The 13,474-nt window shown below is 57.3% G+C and overlaps 1 protein-coding gene across 1 annotated transcript in view; it reads left to right on the top strand.

The window, feature by feature from the left end:
- ASTN2 (astrotactin 2) overlaps positions 1-13,474 on the top strand; it is a 308,249-nt gene that overhangs the window by 162,512 nt on the left and 132,263 nt on the right. Inside the window, 2 exon segments of the mRNA XM_009319305.1 lie at positions 12,795-12,919; positions 13,355-13,459. Of these exon segments, the coding sequence (XP_009317580.1) occupies positions 12,795-12,919; positions 13,355-13,459 (230 nt within the window).

Here is a 13,474-nt window from a genome sequence, read left to right as displayed (position 1 = left end):
TGGGGGGTTTGGGTGCCAGTGGGCTGTTACAGAGCTTTCCTTTCCCCCAGCAGCTGAGGTGCTGCCCCCGCAGCGAGGGATGCCGGGGAGCTGCTCCCCCACCCCGCGCCCCTGTGCTCCCCGCTCCCCCCCAGCCCTGGCAGCGCGTTTGTGTCTGCGCAGATGTTTGTATTCTCTGCAGCTGATGAAAATATTCATTATCTTGTTAGCTGCTGCGGCGGAGGAAGTTCAGATTTGCATTTCCACAGCTAATCACACAGTGCAAACAGAGCCTGTCACCCAGCAGCGCTAATTGGGCAGAGCAGCGCTGCGCCCAGGCAGGGAGCCCTCCCTCCTGCCCTTCCCACCACCAGCGCTGCTGTGCCAGCGGGGATGGCAGGAGAGAAGGGCCGGGGCCGCACGGGCGCGCTGTGGAGGCAAGGAGGATGCCGGGGTTTCCAGGAGCAGGAGGTGGAGGAAGGCAGCGGGCAGCGGGGCTTGGGCTGCGTGTGTTAGCTGGGTTGGTCAACCAGTGAGGAGGAGTGCTCGTCCCTGGGCAGGATGGGAGCAGGCAGTGGGATCCCAGTCCAGGAACGCTGCTGGGCAAGGCGCGTGGGTGTGCGTATGGGAAGGTCATGTCTCCTAGCCCTGGGGCTGAGAGCTTCTCGTGGGATGGGAGGTGAAGGGTCTGGGGGAATGCTCGTCCCTTGGGGAGCTGGTCTGGGACACGGGCTCCTCCTGCAAGGATGCCCTGCTGTCATCAGCCTGTGGCCCTTTGGGGACAGCCACATCCCCCCACGCGGCTGTCAGGGGGCTCAGTGATGTCTTCAGGGTCCACCCTGTGAAAAGCTGATGGTGACACCCTTGTCTCAAGTCCTGAGCATGAGGAAAGGATAAAGGTTTGAGAGAGAGGACATGGTCTTGCACAGGAGAGGAGGGACCAGAGGTTGGCGTCGGGCACTTGCAGAACGAGAGCGGGGCTCTGCTCCCCTCCTGAGTTTGGCAGAGGCGTGGTGATTTGTGTGCCATCCCCTCTTTGTCACCGTTCCCTTCATGGTGCCCAGCATTGCCAAGCCTGACTTCGCTTTTCCAAGTTCCCAGGGCACCCAGGAGGTTTCCCCCTTCCCCCGTGCTGTGGGGAGGAGTCTGTGGGATGGACTCGCTGACCTGCTGGCCTTTCCCATCTCTGACTTTTACGATACTAATTATAGCTGGTGCTATTGCATAGTTAATCTGCATTATTAAGAGATGCGGTGGAGGTTTGTTTTATAATAATAACAGCTCAGATTTATAGAGTACCTTTCATCCCAGGGGGTCCTTATTGGCTTTATAGCCTTGCAGTGGTGTACAGGCTTGCAGAGAGGAATTGCTTCTCCTTCTTTCCTCATCCAATGCGGGGTGCAGCGGCTCCTGGGGCACAGGAGCTCTGCACCCACTTGGGACACGTGAAAATAAGGGTTGTGTTCAGCTGAAAAGAAAGAAGAGAGTGAGGTGGGACGGTTTGAGGCAGTGAAATGTAATCACCTGACTTTAAGCTGGGATAGCAGGGTTTTTCCATCATGCTATGGGCACTTCTTTGGTGGTCACCATTAGCACGGGCCCTGGGTTTGTGCTGCTTGCACCACAGACACCGATCCAGCGGCACCGCAGGGGACAAGGCTGACACTTACCAGCCCATCTCTGCTCTTCCTTGCTAGTGCCAGCGCTGGTCGACAGAGATTCCCCATCCAAGAACTAAATCAGCTTGACATTGACTTAGCAATGCGAATCCTTGCTCCAGGCAATGCAGTCACAAGCAGGCACCAGCATGGGGATATCTGAGCGCTCCGCAGCTATGCCAGCTGTCAAGCCATACCTGCTTCCGAGATAGCAGCAGGGCTTGGATGCAACCCTCGGTGCAGCAGAAAATCTTGTCTTGCTTTTTTCCATCCCAAGTGATCTCTCCAGAGATGGAGGATTTGCCCTTCTGCGTGTTGCAGTGTAACTCGTGACTGCGTAAATCTGGAGGCAAGTGCTAGGTTTGGGCTTGGGCCCCATCAGTTGAACCCACTGTCCACCAAAGGCAGTAGACAAGCTATGCTGGGAGCCCTCCCATCCCCTGCCGCATCCTACCCGTAAGGCACGTGGAATAACCCAGGAGATCTCCTAAATCTTCCACCACACCCGGTTCCTGGGCAATGTGACCTGGCTTGGATGCTGGAGCCGTGGCTCAATGCAGAGGAATGCAGGAGCAGATGGTGGGGACCGACCCAGCATCACTCGCCCTCCTCCCCGTGCCCCAGCGATGCTCCCTTGCTGTCGTGCACTCACCCCGCCCGGATTGCAGCTGGGCGAGAAGGAGTCTCCCATGGGCTGTTGCCTTCGATAACAATGTTCTTGAGATGAAAGCTCGGGGCGTTTGTGCCAGTTCGTTTCTCCCCCAGCATGGGCCGAAGGTGCAGGCAGAGCAGCCTGCGTGTCTGCGCCCCAGCTTTCCGGGGGACGGTGTCACTCGCCAACTGTGCCTGTACCCACGGGCAGCAGGCGAACATCTGGAAGGTGTGATGGCACTGCCACTTGTCATCAGGCAGCTGCGCAGCCCGGGTGCGATGGCCCGCAGAGCTGGGAGGAGGGAAGGAAAGTGGAAGGTGCTCCAAGGCACCGCGCTGAGCCCTGGGGTGGGGCTTGGTTCTCAGCGCCTGCCTTTCCCTGGGAGGATGGCAAGGGGTGAGTTCGCTGCAGGTGCTGTCACCCCGCTCTGGCTCGCCACGCGCATCGTTTCGTGGCTTCCGTAATTAACTTCGTACACAGAAACGCGACTTTGCAGATGGCGGTTGCAAATCCCAGCTAATTCACCATATGTTCTGGCTGCCTGACAGCGCCGGGGAGCTGCTGCTTACGGATGCGGCCCTGAGCGCTGCCCTGCCCAGGCGCTGCCTTCGCCTTCCCTGACTCTCTCCGGCCCCCGGGGGATGCCGGGCTCTGCACAGCAGCTCGCTGCAGAGCGGCTGTGATGTTCCATGTTGGCGGGTTTGCCGCTGGGCAGAGCCATGGGATGGCCAGGCATCCTGCATGGGCACCTTGGGCGGGCACCGGGCACCACCGAGGTCACCCTGGGCTCGGTCGACCTTGGCACAGGGATGCTGGCACAGCTGGAGCCCATGCTGGCATACGGCAGGCCTTGCGCGGAGGGGAAGCGGGAACATTAACTGCGTTGAAATGACTTTGTCGGAGTGCCAGCATATGAAATGTGTGGTGATATTACAGCCCTGCCACTGCCTGTGGCTGTTTTTCCTCTGCTTCTAATGACTAATAGAGAGAAGACAAAACAATTTCTATTAGTTTCTCCCACGCCGCAGTAGGTTTCTTATTTTCCAAACCTCATTAGAGTTTGTAATACCATGGTGGTAGTCAAGAGCAGTCCGAATCACCCTGGGGGGGAAGAAGAACCAAAGAGATATGATGTGCAGCCCAGTATTAACACTGCTTCTGGCTCGTTTCCAGGGTCCCTCCTGATCCAAACTCTTACGCCTTATCTCCATCTTAAAGGTTAATGATGAAGCTTAGGAGAGAAAAAAAAAAATGCTTAAGATCCCAAATTGTTAAAAGAGAATGGATGTGTGTGCTGAGCGGAGAGCTGGGTCTGCCTTTACATTGGAAAGGCAAATATTATTTAAAAGGCCGTGCTTGTGCTTCCCAGGGCGTTGCAGCTGGGGTGGGGGTTTCCCTGGAAGAGCTGCTGGTGCAAGGGGCTGCTGGTGTGCGGAGAGGCCAACAGCTTCAGGTCGCCATGCCTAAATCGCCGAGGAACTGGATGCAAGTCAGGCACCAGCCTCGCGCCGGCTCCTTGCGAAGTCCCAGCGTGCGGTCCTGGCTCCTCTGAAGTCAGTGGGAGTTGTGTTATTTGTTGCCTCGTTACAAATAATGCTAATGAAAGCGCCAGGCACGGAGCTGCTTGAGCAACGCTGGGGAAAAGATTGCAAACAGCACCCAAACAACCCGTGCAAGAGGACCTGCAGCCTTGGCTCGGCTCGCCGCTGAAATAGTCATTCAGAGGAGGCGTCCAGCCTGGCTCTGGGTTGCTCAGGCATAGAAAAACCATCCCCATAGAGAAACTATCCCCAGATCATCTGGCAGTGGCTACAGCCCGGTGGGCAGAAGCTTTGTGAGCTGCTCCAGGTCTGTCTGTCTTCACGGCACTTCCCCATCCAAATTGTTAAAAAGCTGAAGGTTGCTGGGCTTATGGAAGCCAACAAGGTCAGACCCTTCTGCTGTCAGCGATGGCGAAGCTAATGGAGGGAGACACCTTGAAGAGCAGATACACGGAGCAAGACACGGATCCTCCTGGCAGAGACTAAGCAGCACCAGCCCTTTGCAAACGGGCAGATTTCTCATCAGCCGCATCAGCTATTGGGCATTTCCCAGACCTTCCCGGTCAAGGAGGGATGACACATGGCTCAGACGTGTCCTCCTGGCCCTGCCACCGGGTTGCAGGCTCAGGACAAGGCTGCTGAGGCCAAAACCTGTCTGGCTGTGGGCAGTGGTGGAGCCACTGCCTATCTCACTGGTGAAATCAGCCAAATGCTTAATGCAGAGCCACGCAGGGAGAGAGGTCTTGGCTACTTGCTCGTTTGTTTTGCCCCTGCAGAAGGAGGAGAGGAGTAAGGGAGGTGTGTGTGGAAGGGCTTGTTCTGGGTGATGATGCACCTAAGTGACAGGAAGCGCCTAAGTAAGTGATGTGATGCACCTAGGTGACGTGACTTGAGCAGGGTAGTGGTAAGGAGATAGCAACTTAAAGATGGAAAGTGTTGGGTCAGACATACGCTGCGTTGTATTTCATCAGCTTCCTTGCTGCTTGTCATTGACGGGAGCAGTCCATCAAACGAGGAGGTCTCTGGCACTAAATACAAAGAGCTTGGAGCCTGCTCCGTCAGAGGGAAGGGACTGTCGGGGGGCTCTGGTATTTTGGGCTCTGGTCCTGATGCAGCTAGGAGATGTTATCCGGGTTCAAGTGTTAATGACGGCAGCCTCTGCACCAAGTCGTGTCTCCTGGCTCACATGCATTCGCCTCCTGAGGGATTTGCTCTCTGTGGGTGTGGGCTTCCAGGAGCAAGTTGTGCCAGAGATACAGGCAAGCAAGAGACAGGTTGTCACTCCCTTCCCTTTTGCCATCTGGGGATGTGTCAGCTTTTTGTCCTCGCCCTCTCACTCAAAAATGGGGATTTTTGACTTTTCTTAAAACTTCTTGCAGAAGATCACCTTTAAGCTTAGGTTAAGCATGGGAAATTTCAATCACAAAGGGAATAATCTGTATATTTGCAAAGTTGTTTAAGGGGCTGAAAACTAGAGCTTTGCATGGGATTCCTCTCGCAGCCCCAACTCTGTAATTAAGGCATAAATCCAGCTTTGCGTGCCTGCGTGCTGCACAGGCGCCAGGCGTTGCTGTGGGAACCGTAACTTCCCAAATTTGTTTTTACTCGGCACTCCGTTTCAGCCTGTTCCCAACAGGCACTCCGGAGGAAGAAAGATCCACAGCCTACTGCAGGATTTCACCCACAGGAGACACGCTTTACTGGAATAAATAAATAGCTGTATAGTGGGGAGCAGGGCGGGGAGGATAATAAAAAGTGATAAATGAGCACCGAAGATGTCACCAGGACCCGGCATCTTGAGAGCCAGCAGCTGGGAGAGGCTGGGGAGCCTCTTGGTGTCCCTCTGCACGACCACAGGCACTCCACCCAAGCCGCATTGCTTTTGCTGGCCAGAGCCACATGCCGGTGGTGGACCTCCTCCAGCAGCATGTTGCCCCACCAGCTGCCTGCGTTGGGGCTCACCAGGGTGCAGGAGGGAGATCTCTGCTCCTATCGCTCGCGGCTTCTCCATCTCCCCATCTCAAAGCAGATTCCTGTGTCTTTCCTTTAGAAATGGCTTCAGGAGAGGATGCACTTTTTCTCTGTGATGGTGAACATGCTGCCACGGTGGTGGGCACGGCTGGCTGGGTTTCCCTGGGTGCTCGGTGGTGTCACAGGGGCTGTGTGGACCAGAGGAGGGCTTTAGCGTTTGGGGGATGTTTGGAGGTGATTTGTAGGAAAATCAGGTTGGAATGGTCCAGCACTGGTGGAAGACGATGCTGATGGGCATGGGCACGTGACTCCTGGAGTCAGAGGAAGGGTCCTCCTGCTGACCCGGGCTCGGGCATGAGCGGTGCGGAGAGTCGAGTTATTGGTTCAACAGCTGAACTAAAACACCAGCAGTGGCATGCTTTGGATTACCGTGAAATGTTTGATGTTCTGGTGCGCTAACGGAGAACGGGAAAGCAGTCTCAGTCGCCTTTGAGACTTGCCTTTAGCCACCAGGGAGGCACAGGACCTCCCCCCCCGGGAGGCACGGAGGTGGTGGCAGCGCGGTGGTGGCAACTATTCATCTTCCTCTATCTATTTTGTACTTAAGATTAACAACAACCAAAAAAATCTCTGCTCAGGTTCTGCAACAGGGTCAAGCGGAGTTGGCAAATAGCTTTGGATCAGCTGAATTCCTGTCTTACGGTGAATAAACTATTCACCATGAAGGAATCCCCATCCCTGCTTCTGCTGGCTCCCGGGGAGCAGCGCTGCTCCCACCACCCACATCCTTCTGTCCAGCTGTCGCTGCTGTCCCAGGTCTTAAAGTCCCATGTCCAGATGTCATTTGCTGGCTGTCACCATCATCGTGCCATGGCTGGGGTCCCTGCACAGCACCACGTGCCCGGTGGCACAGGCACTAGTGGGGTTTGCAGCTCCTGCTCCCAGCCATGGTCCCTGGTGACAGCCACCACCCTTTGCCCGGTCCCGTGGCTCTCACTGTCCTTCCCATGCTTCAGTGTCCCCAAATTGGGCACAATGAGGGAAGAGGAGCCCTGGTGGTGCCACCGAGGGCCTCCCGCAGTCGTGCCGGCGTGGCGCCATGATTAGTATTCCAGTGCTGGGATCAAAGAGCCGCTGAGACAGAGCCCACGGCGTTTTGCTGGCGTCGGCTGAGCCCTTTTCAACACCTCCCCATTACAGAGCAGGTGACTTCACCGCCCAGCCCCAGCCCCATGGGAGAGACGGAGAGGGGGGGTGCGGGACGGGGGGTGCTGGTCACTCCCAGCCCCGTGGAGGGTTTTGGGGCAGGTTTTGGGGCTCGGTCTGAGGGCGCGTGGAGGGGATAGTGCTGAGCACCATGCTTGTAGGCACATTGCGCTGGCCCCGAGGAGCACCGTGCGTGCCCACAGGCACTGCGGCCCCAGCGCTGGCGTGATTTACCTCCCCAAAACACCTCAATTTAAATGCTAATTCTCCCTGAACCGAGGGGGTAAGGCAGCTATTGAATATTGTCAGGCTGTTTATTGCTGGCGCTGAAGCAGGGCGTGCTGGGGACGTGGCGGGGAGGGATGGGCAGCGCGGGGACAGGTCTTATCCGCAGCATCGGGGCCAATGGAGGGATGGGGGTGATGGCCGTGGCCGTGCTGGGGGGGATCTGGGGGGCACAGGCAGCTCCAGGTTGGTGTTCTCCTCTCTCCCCGCAGCCCGGTCCGGCCGCGCATCGTTGTAAATGGTGGTTAGGGCTGAAACTTGGGGAGCTGGAAGGGGGCTCCAGGGACTGGCAAAACCTGACCGGTCTCTCCTTTTTTTATCCTGCTTCGTTATACAGGAGTGAGGCCTCGCTAAAATTAATGACCAGTAAATTTGGAGTAAGTAACTGCTGCTTCAGAGGGTTTGCATTAAGCCTTTATAATTCACCAGTGCCTGAGGTTACGGAGACACATGGGTGGAGATTTACGGCGTGCTTACCTTCTCCAAAGTGGCTGTGGAAACAGGGCACCCTCTTTTCTGTCTCCCAGTGACTCTAGATCAATTTTTTTTTGGTGATGACAAGCTAAAAAGAAGCTATTTCTGAATGTCCCCCTGTCAGACGCAGGCTGGGCTCTCGTGAGCTTGCAGCCACCCCAGTGGGAAAGCTTCTCCGAGAGAAAGTTGGGTCAAAAGCTGGCACTAAATAACCTCAAATCCATCGTGTTCTCCCCAAGCCATTCCGGGACAGAAAGAAGTAAGATTAATAAATTATTCTTGCCAGAGAAGGCGTCCTCTCAGACTTGCATAGCAGAAAGCACAGTCCTCGCATAGTCACTTTGCTGAACATAAGCATGCTGGATGATAATGTGATTAACATTTGTAGCTATGCTGGCTCAGATAAGGGTAATTAAATCTCACGCTTCAGGGCATCAGCTAATCACTTGTGGGGTCATTTTATATATATATATATTTTTTCTTTTTTTTTCCCCCTTCTGAATCTATTGCGATGCGGGGTGTGCGTCCACTGCCAGTGGCGGATGGAGGCAGGAAGCCCCACGCCAGCTGATGCTTGGATTTGCAGCGGGAGTTGTACAGGAGCAAGGAGGGTCTCCGAAAGGGTGGGCGGGCAGAGTCCGGCCTTGAGGCCGTGTCCTTCGGGAGCGAAGTGTGAAGGGAGGAAGCCACAGCCGGCTGAGCTGAGGAGGAGAAGCTGCTCCTTCACCCAACGGCGTTGCTAACAGGAAAATGAAATGAATGTCAGCCACCAGCTGATCTTTCACTACTGTGGGCCAAAATCCCACTGCGACCTTGGCCCTGGCTTTCAGCGCCTCGGCAAGGGTGCCCCAGGGCTCAGCAGAATCATGCCATGGACCAGGACCTGGCAGCCGTGGCCCCGTCCAGGAGGACCACAGCACTCCGGCTGTTCCCCAGTGCCTGCGTCAGGCTCTCCTGCTCCCCCAAAAACCCCGTCGCTCAGGGATGCTGTGGGATGCCGGTCCTCTTTAAGAGGCTTCCCATCGGCTGCGTGAGATGATACCAGCACTGTGGAGCACAGCAATGCAGCCCCTACGCTGCACCACGCCACGGCTGTATTGCATGACCTTGGGTGTGTTATTTAAGGTCATATTCCCTGAAAACATTTCTAGTTTATGTATCTAGTTTCAGAAGGACAGGAGAACACTGGCACAGCGGGCTCTTGCTGCCTGAGCCCTCCTCCTGATACCTGAGCAGCCGCTAATTGCCTTTACCCCACCAGCACCCCGAGATGGAGGGAGCTGCTGTCTGTTATCTGTGTCACCCGAGGCAACGGGTGCATTTTATGACTCGGCCAAAGTTACACGAAGTGTCCATCAAAGCCAGGATTTTGAACTCAGTTTAATCCAGGCAACTGCCTTCCTCCTCAGCCCACCCTGCCAGTATGAGAGCTCAGTAAAGCCTTTGGCCATTTGACCTTTCCCAGCATCAAAACTTGTTTATCTGGAAGTCAGCTCCTTCCCAAGGCAGGGACGTACTCTGGGTCGGATGCTACTGGGGACCGGGGCTGCGAGGGAGAAACAGCATTTCCTTGTATAATGACTCAGTATCTGCAAAATGCCCCGAGAGACATTCAGATCCCCACCAGGAGAGCGCTGCGAGTCGACAAGTGGATTCAGTGTGCATCGTGCTGGAGAGAGCAGCATGCTCGCTGCTCCTGCGAGTATCAGGCATCTGCTCTGTGAGCGTTGGGGAGATGATGGGGGGCAGAAGGAGAGACAGAGGAGGACGTTGTGGGGCTAGCAGGTGCTGGGAGCAGGCGGGTTTGCTGGGCTCACTCCTGATCCCATCGGAATAAACGTGGCTCCATGGCTGGTAGGAATCGCGAGGTCACGAAGGCACCTCTGTGCCTCTTGGAAAGAGCGTGGACCCCCAGGTGTGAACCCGCGTGGGGGTGCCGGTGGCTCGGCCGTGCCCCAGGTGGAGGCACGTGTGGCGGCACATGCACAGGGATGCTGTCACATCCCTCCCCTCATCTGTGTCCCTGCCCCTCGCACAGAGCCTGACGGCTTTGATCGGAGCTTCCAGAGAGCACAAAAGCCTGGCAGAAACTCTTTTTTGTGCCTCACGGGTGAGCAGCGCTGCGAGCCGCAGGGTTATTAATAAGGCGCAGTGGAAAAGGAGCTACAGCCCTCTGCCGGCTGCGGCTCCGCAGCACACCGCCCTCCGCACTGGCCGGGCACGCCGTGGGCAGCACCCGCCTGGCACAAGCGGTTTTGGGTGTGCCCCATCCTCTGCCCTCCCGGTTTGCCTTCCTGCACCCGCAGAAGCAGCGGGGGCTCGACGCAGTGCCGGCTGGCAGGGCTCTGCAGGGGGGCTGCGCCATGCCGGGACCCTGCGCCCAGCGGGTGGTCCCCTCCATGGGGCTTCGGCTCATCCCTGCTTTGGGGTGGCAGGGAGCAGGGGGCTGGAGATGGGGAGGGAGGGAGGAGATGCAGGAAGGGTTTGGTAGCAAAAATGCATCATCGAACTCCTCCTGAAGTCCTGCCTTGTACCGCTGCTCCCTCCCATTACAGGAGCACGTTGTGGGCACGCGCCGGTGTGTACACCCACACCTTGACTCGCACTTGCCCCTTGTTTTTCCTTGGCCTTTCGACTGTGGAACAGTTAAAGCAAATGGCATTACAGCAAGCAGCACCGCAGAGCGCGGCTTTTCGGTAAATACCTTTTCATAGAGGCGTCAGCTCTGAGCAACAGCTACTGCATGTGGGTTCCCCTCCCACCGGTGTGCGTCTCCTCCAGCTTCTCCCTCCTTAGCCACCCATGCGGGGACCACCAGCCCCCGGGGGCTGTCCTGCCGCATGGATGAGCCGGGCTCATGAACAGGGACGGGTGGTCTGCAGGCTTGTGGCATGGGCAGGTGTCGGTGAGATGGTCCAGGTGGGTTTGTGTGGGGGAAGGAGGAGATGCTGCTTCTTGGCATCTCTTCTGCCCCGTGCTCAGGTGCAGGGCACAGGGTTAACGCAGTCTTCTGGTGTCTGCCATGCCGTGGATTTCTGTCCACCATGGCTGACCTCTTTTGGCACCACCAGGTCTGTCCCCTTGTGCGGGGCGGTGGGAGAGCACTTGGGAAGGTGCCACCAGCCAGTGTCATTGTCCCTCCTGGTCCTTTCGGAGGTGGGAGGCGGGGCCGGACAGGCTTCTGGCATGACCTGCCTGGCCCTTCACTCGCCCTCGGGTGCAGGGCCGATCCTTCAGGGGTGGCAGGCGGGCTCAGCACAGCTGCATCCCGCTTTCTCGCTGCGGCATCATGCCTCTCCAGGGCTTTGGGATTTGGTAGTGCTGATGCTTTTCTCCCTTTTCTGCTGAGGCAGAGCAGCAGAGACACCGACACGCTGCTTCCTATGTTCCCTACTGGCTTGCCTAATTTTGCAGCCCCTGCTTCCCACCACCCACACACATAGCTCCCGGCTCCGGCGGTAATTGCAGTTCCCCATTTGCATCGCTAAGACAGCAAAGGGCTCAGAACAGCAAAGCACCGCTCCGCCACGGGAATCCCACGCCCGGTGTGATCAATAGGAGATTTGTGAGCACATGTGTGAGCGAGAGGCTTTTCCCCTCAGACAAATAAACCACTTTTTCTCCAGCAGTGCCTAAAGTGAAGCTCCTGAGATGTACTCAGGTGCCAGTGGCTCTGAGATGGGGGTGCAGCGTGAAGGCACGCTGCTGCCTGGTGGCAGGGCTGCCTGCACAGCCGTGCTTAGCCCCACTCGTGTGTCCCCACCTGCAGCTGCTCATCCACAGCTCCTTGCCCGCCTCGGGGCTGGGAGCATCCCCAGGCTGGTTGCACGGGGCTACGGCCTCCTGCTTGCCACGGGTACAGGTTGCAGTGGCTGGAGCCTGACGCTGGAGCAGCGGGAGGGCCCCGGGGAAGTGCTCCACCAGCCCGGCGTCTCGCCGCAGCAGGACCCTTGGATGTGGCCACAGTGTCTCCACTTGCGAGATGATCATGGGATGACAGAGCAGCCCTCCCAGGGACAAGCTGTGGGGGGTAAAACTGGGGAAGGGGGGTGAACCCAGCAGCTGTTTAAAGGAAAATCTATTCAGAAAAATGTAGCTGGGGCAGGCGGTGCCAGCCTGAGCTGAGCCTTCCCCCAGCTCCTGGGGCTGACCTGATTTTGCAGGAACCTCCCTTTTTTCGGCTCAGCTGCCCTTTTGTCTCCGCACCCGGAGGATGCAGAGTCTCCTGGCCTATATTTTGGCTCTAAGATCAATATTTAAAATCCCCCTCCCGTTTCCTTTGCGCAGGCGCGAGTCGTTTTGCTTGCCGTGGGAGGCTCGTCTCTCAGAGACCTGTCTGTTCACCATTTCAAATAATTTCCCTGGTATCGTTGTTCTAGAAACAATTCATTAGGGGCCTGTTATACAATGTTATACCTGCCAAGGTTAGAAAAGAGCCCGCATGTGTGGTAAAATCACACTGTGAGCTGCACGCGCCGGCTTTTTTTTTTTTTTTGGTTTCTGTCTATAAATGTACCTTTTCCTCCTTTCGGAGAGCCAGTCATCCGGGGGCAAAGCCGTGGGGGCGATGATGCTGCCTGGGATGGGGAGCCCCAGCGGGGCTTGGTCTGGTGCTTGGTCATGGGCCCATACTGGGAAGATGCTGCAGGCAGTGGAAAGGGGCTGCTTTGGGGTGTAGCAGCCATTCCTCTCTCCTTGCTGCTGTCTGCCCCCTCTCCAGTGGCACGCTTTGAAAATCCGGGCCAAAACCAGTGGCCAGGTCCCCAGGCTGAGAGCGGTCCCACGCTGCCGGAGAGCTAACGGAGCCACAGTCCCCAGGGAGCTCGTTAAGCATCACTTCGGAGGGCTGCGGAGCCAGGGCAGCTGGCGGTGGGGGCTGCAAACCCCATCCCCTGTTAGGTCTCCTGCTTGCAGGAGATGTCCCTTGCCCTCCTGAGCCATCCATCCCCGTGCCACCGGGGCGGCTCAGCCCCCCTGCCTGGCCGTGGCCTGCATCGTTGCTTTGCAGTCGTCTTTTTCTCTCTGCAGGGAGAATAACTTCATCAAGGACTTCCCCCAGCTGGCCGACGGCCTCATGGTGATCCCGCTGCCCGTGGAGGAGCAGTGCCGCGGCGTCCTCTCGGAGCCCCTTCCCGACCTCCAGCTTCTCACCGGTACGAGCTGCCCCCGGGCTCAGCCCCTGCTGGGGACAAGTGCAGCAGCAAGAGCCCCTTCTCCCACCCTGGATCCCAGCGTGGTCCCCAAGGGGCATCAGCACCCCCAGCATCTCGGGGTCCTTCACAGCATCACTCCTGCATCCCTTGGGTAGAAATAGCGTATGGGCTGTGCGAGTCCGCCCCAGCACGGCAAAGCAGCATCTCCATCCCCGCGAGCTCCTGGCAGCCGCAGCGTGCCACCACAATGCTGGTCCTGCCAGCGCTCTGTGGACCCCATGGCATGACCGCTGGAGGAGGTTACCATCCCTGCTACCATCCCGTTTCTTGCCCCTGTGGCGTGTAGCGAAGCAATTGCTGGGTGTGAGCATTAAGCGTTCCCCAGAGCGCGACCACCGGGTCGGCAGCGGCTGAGCGCTGGCTCTTCCTTTGCAGGGGACATCAAGTACGATGAGGCGATGGGCTACCCCATGGTGCAGCACTGGCGGGTCAGGAGCAACCTCTACAGGGTGAAGCTCAGCTCCATCACCCTCTCTGCAGGTGAGGGTTTCTAGC

This window comes from Pygoscelis adeliae, unplaced genomic scaffold (assembly GCF_000699105.1).
Source record: "Pygoscelis adeliae isolate BGI_AS28 unplaced genomic scaffold, ASM69910v1 Scaffold270, whole genome shotgun sequence".
Taxonomy (NCBI): Eukaryota; Metazoa; Chordata; class Aves; order Sphenisciformes; family Spheniscidae; genus Pygoscelis; species Pygoscelis adeliae.
Note: the sequence above shows the minus strand (reverse complement) of the source record. Positions and strands in the feature narration are given on the sequence as shown.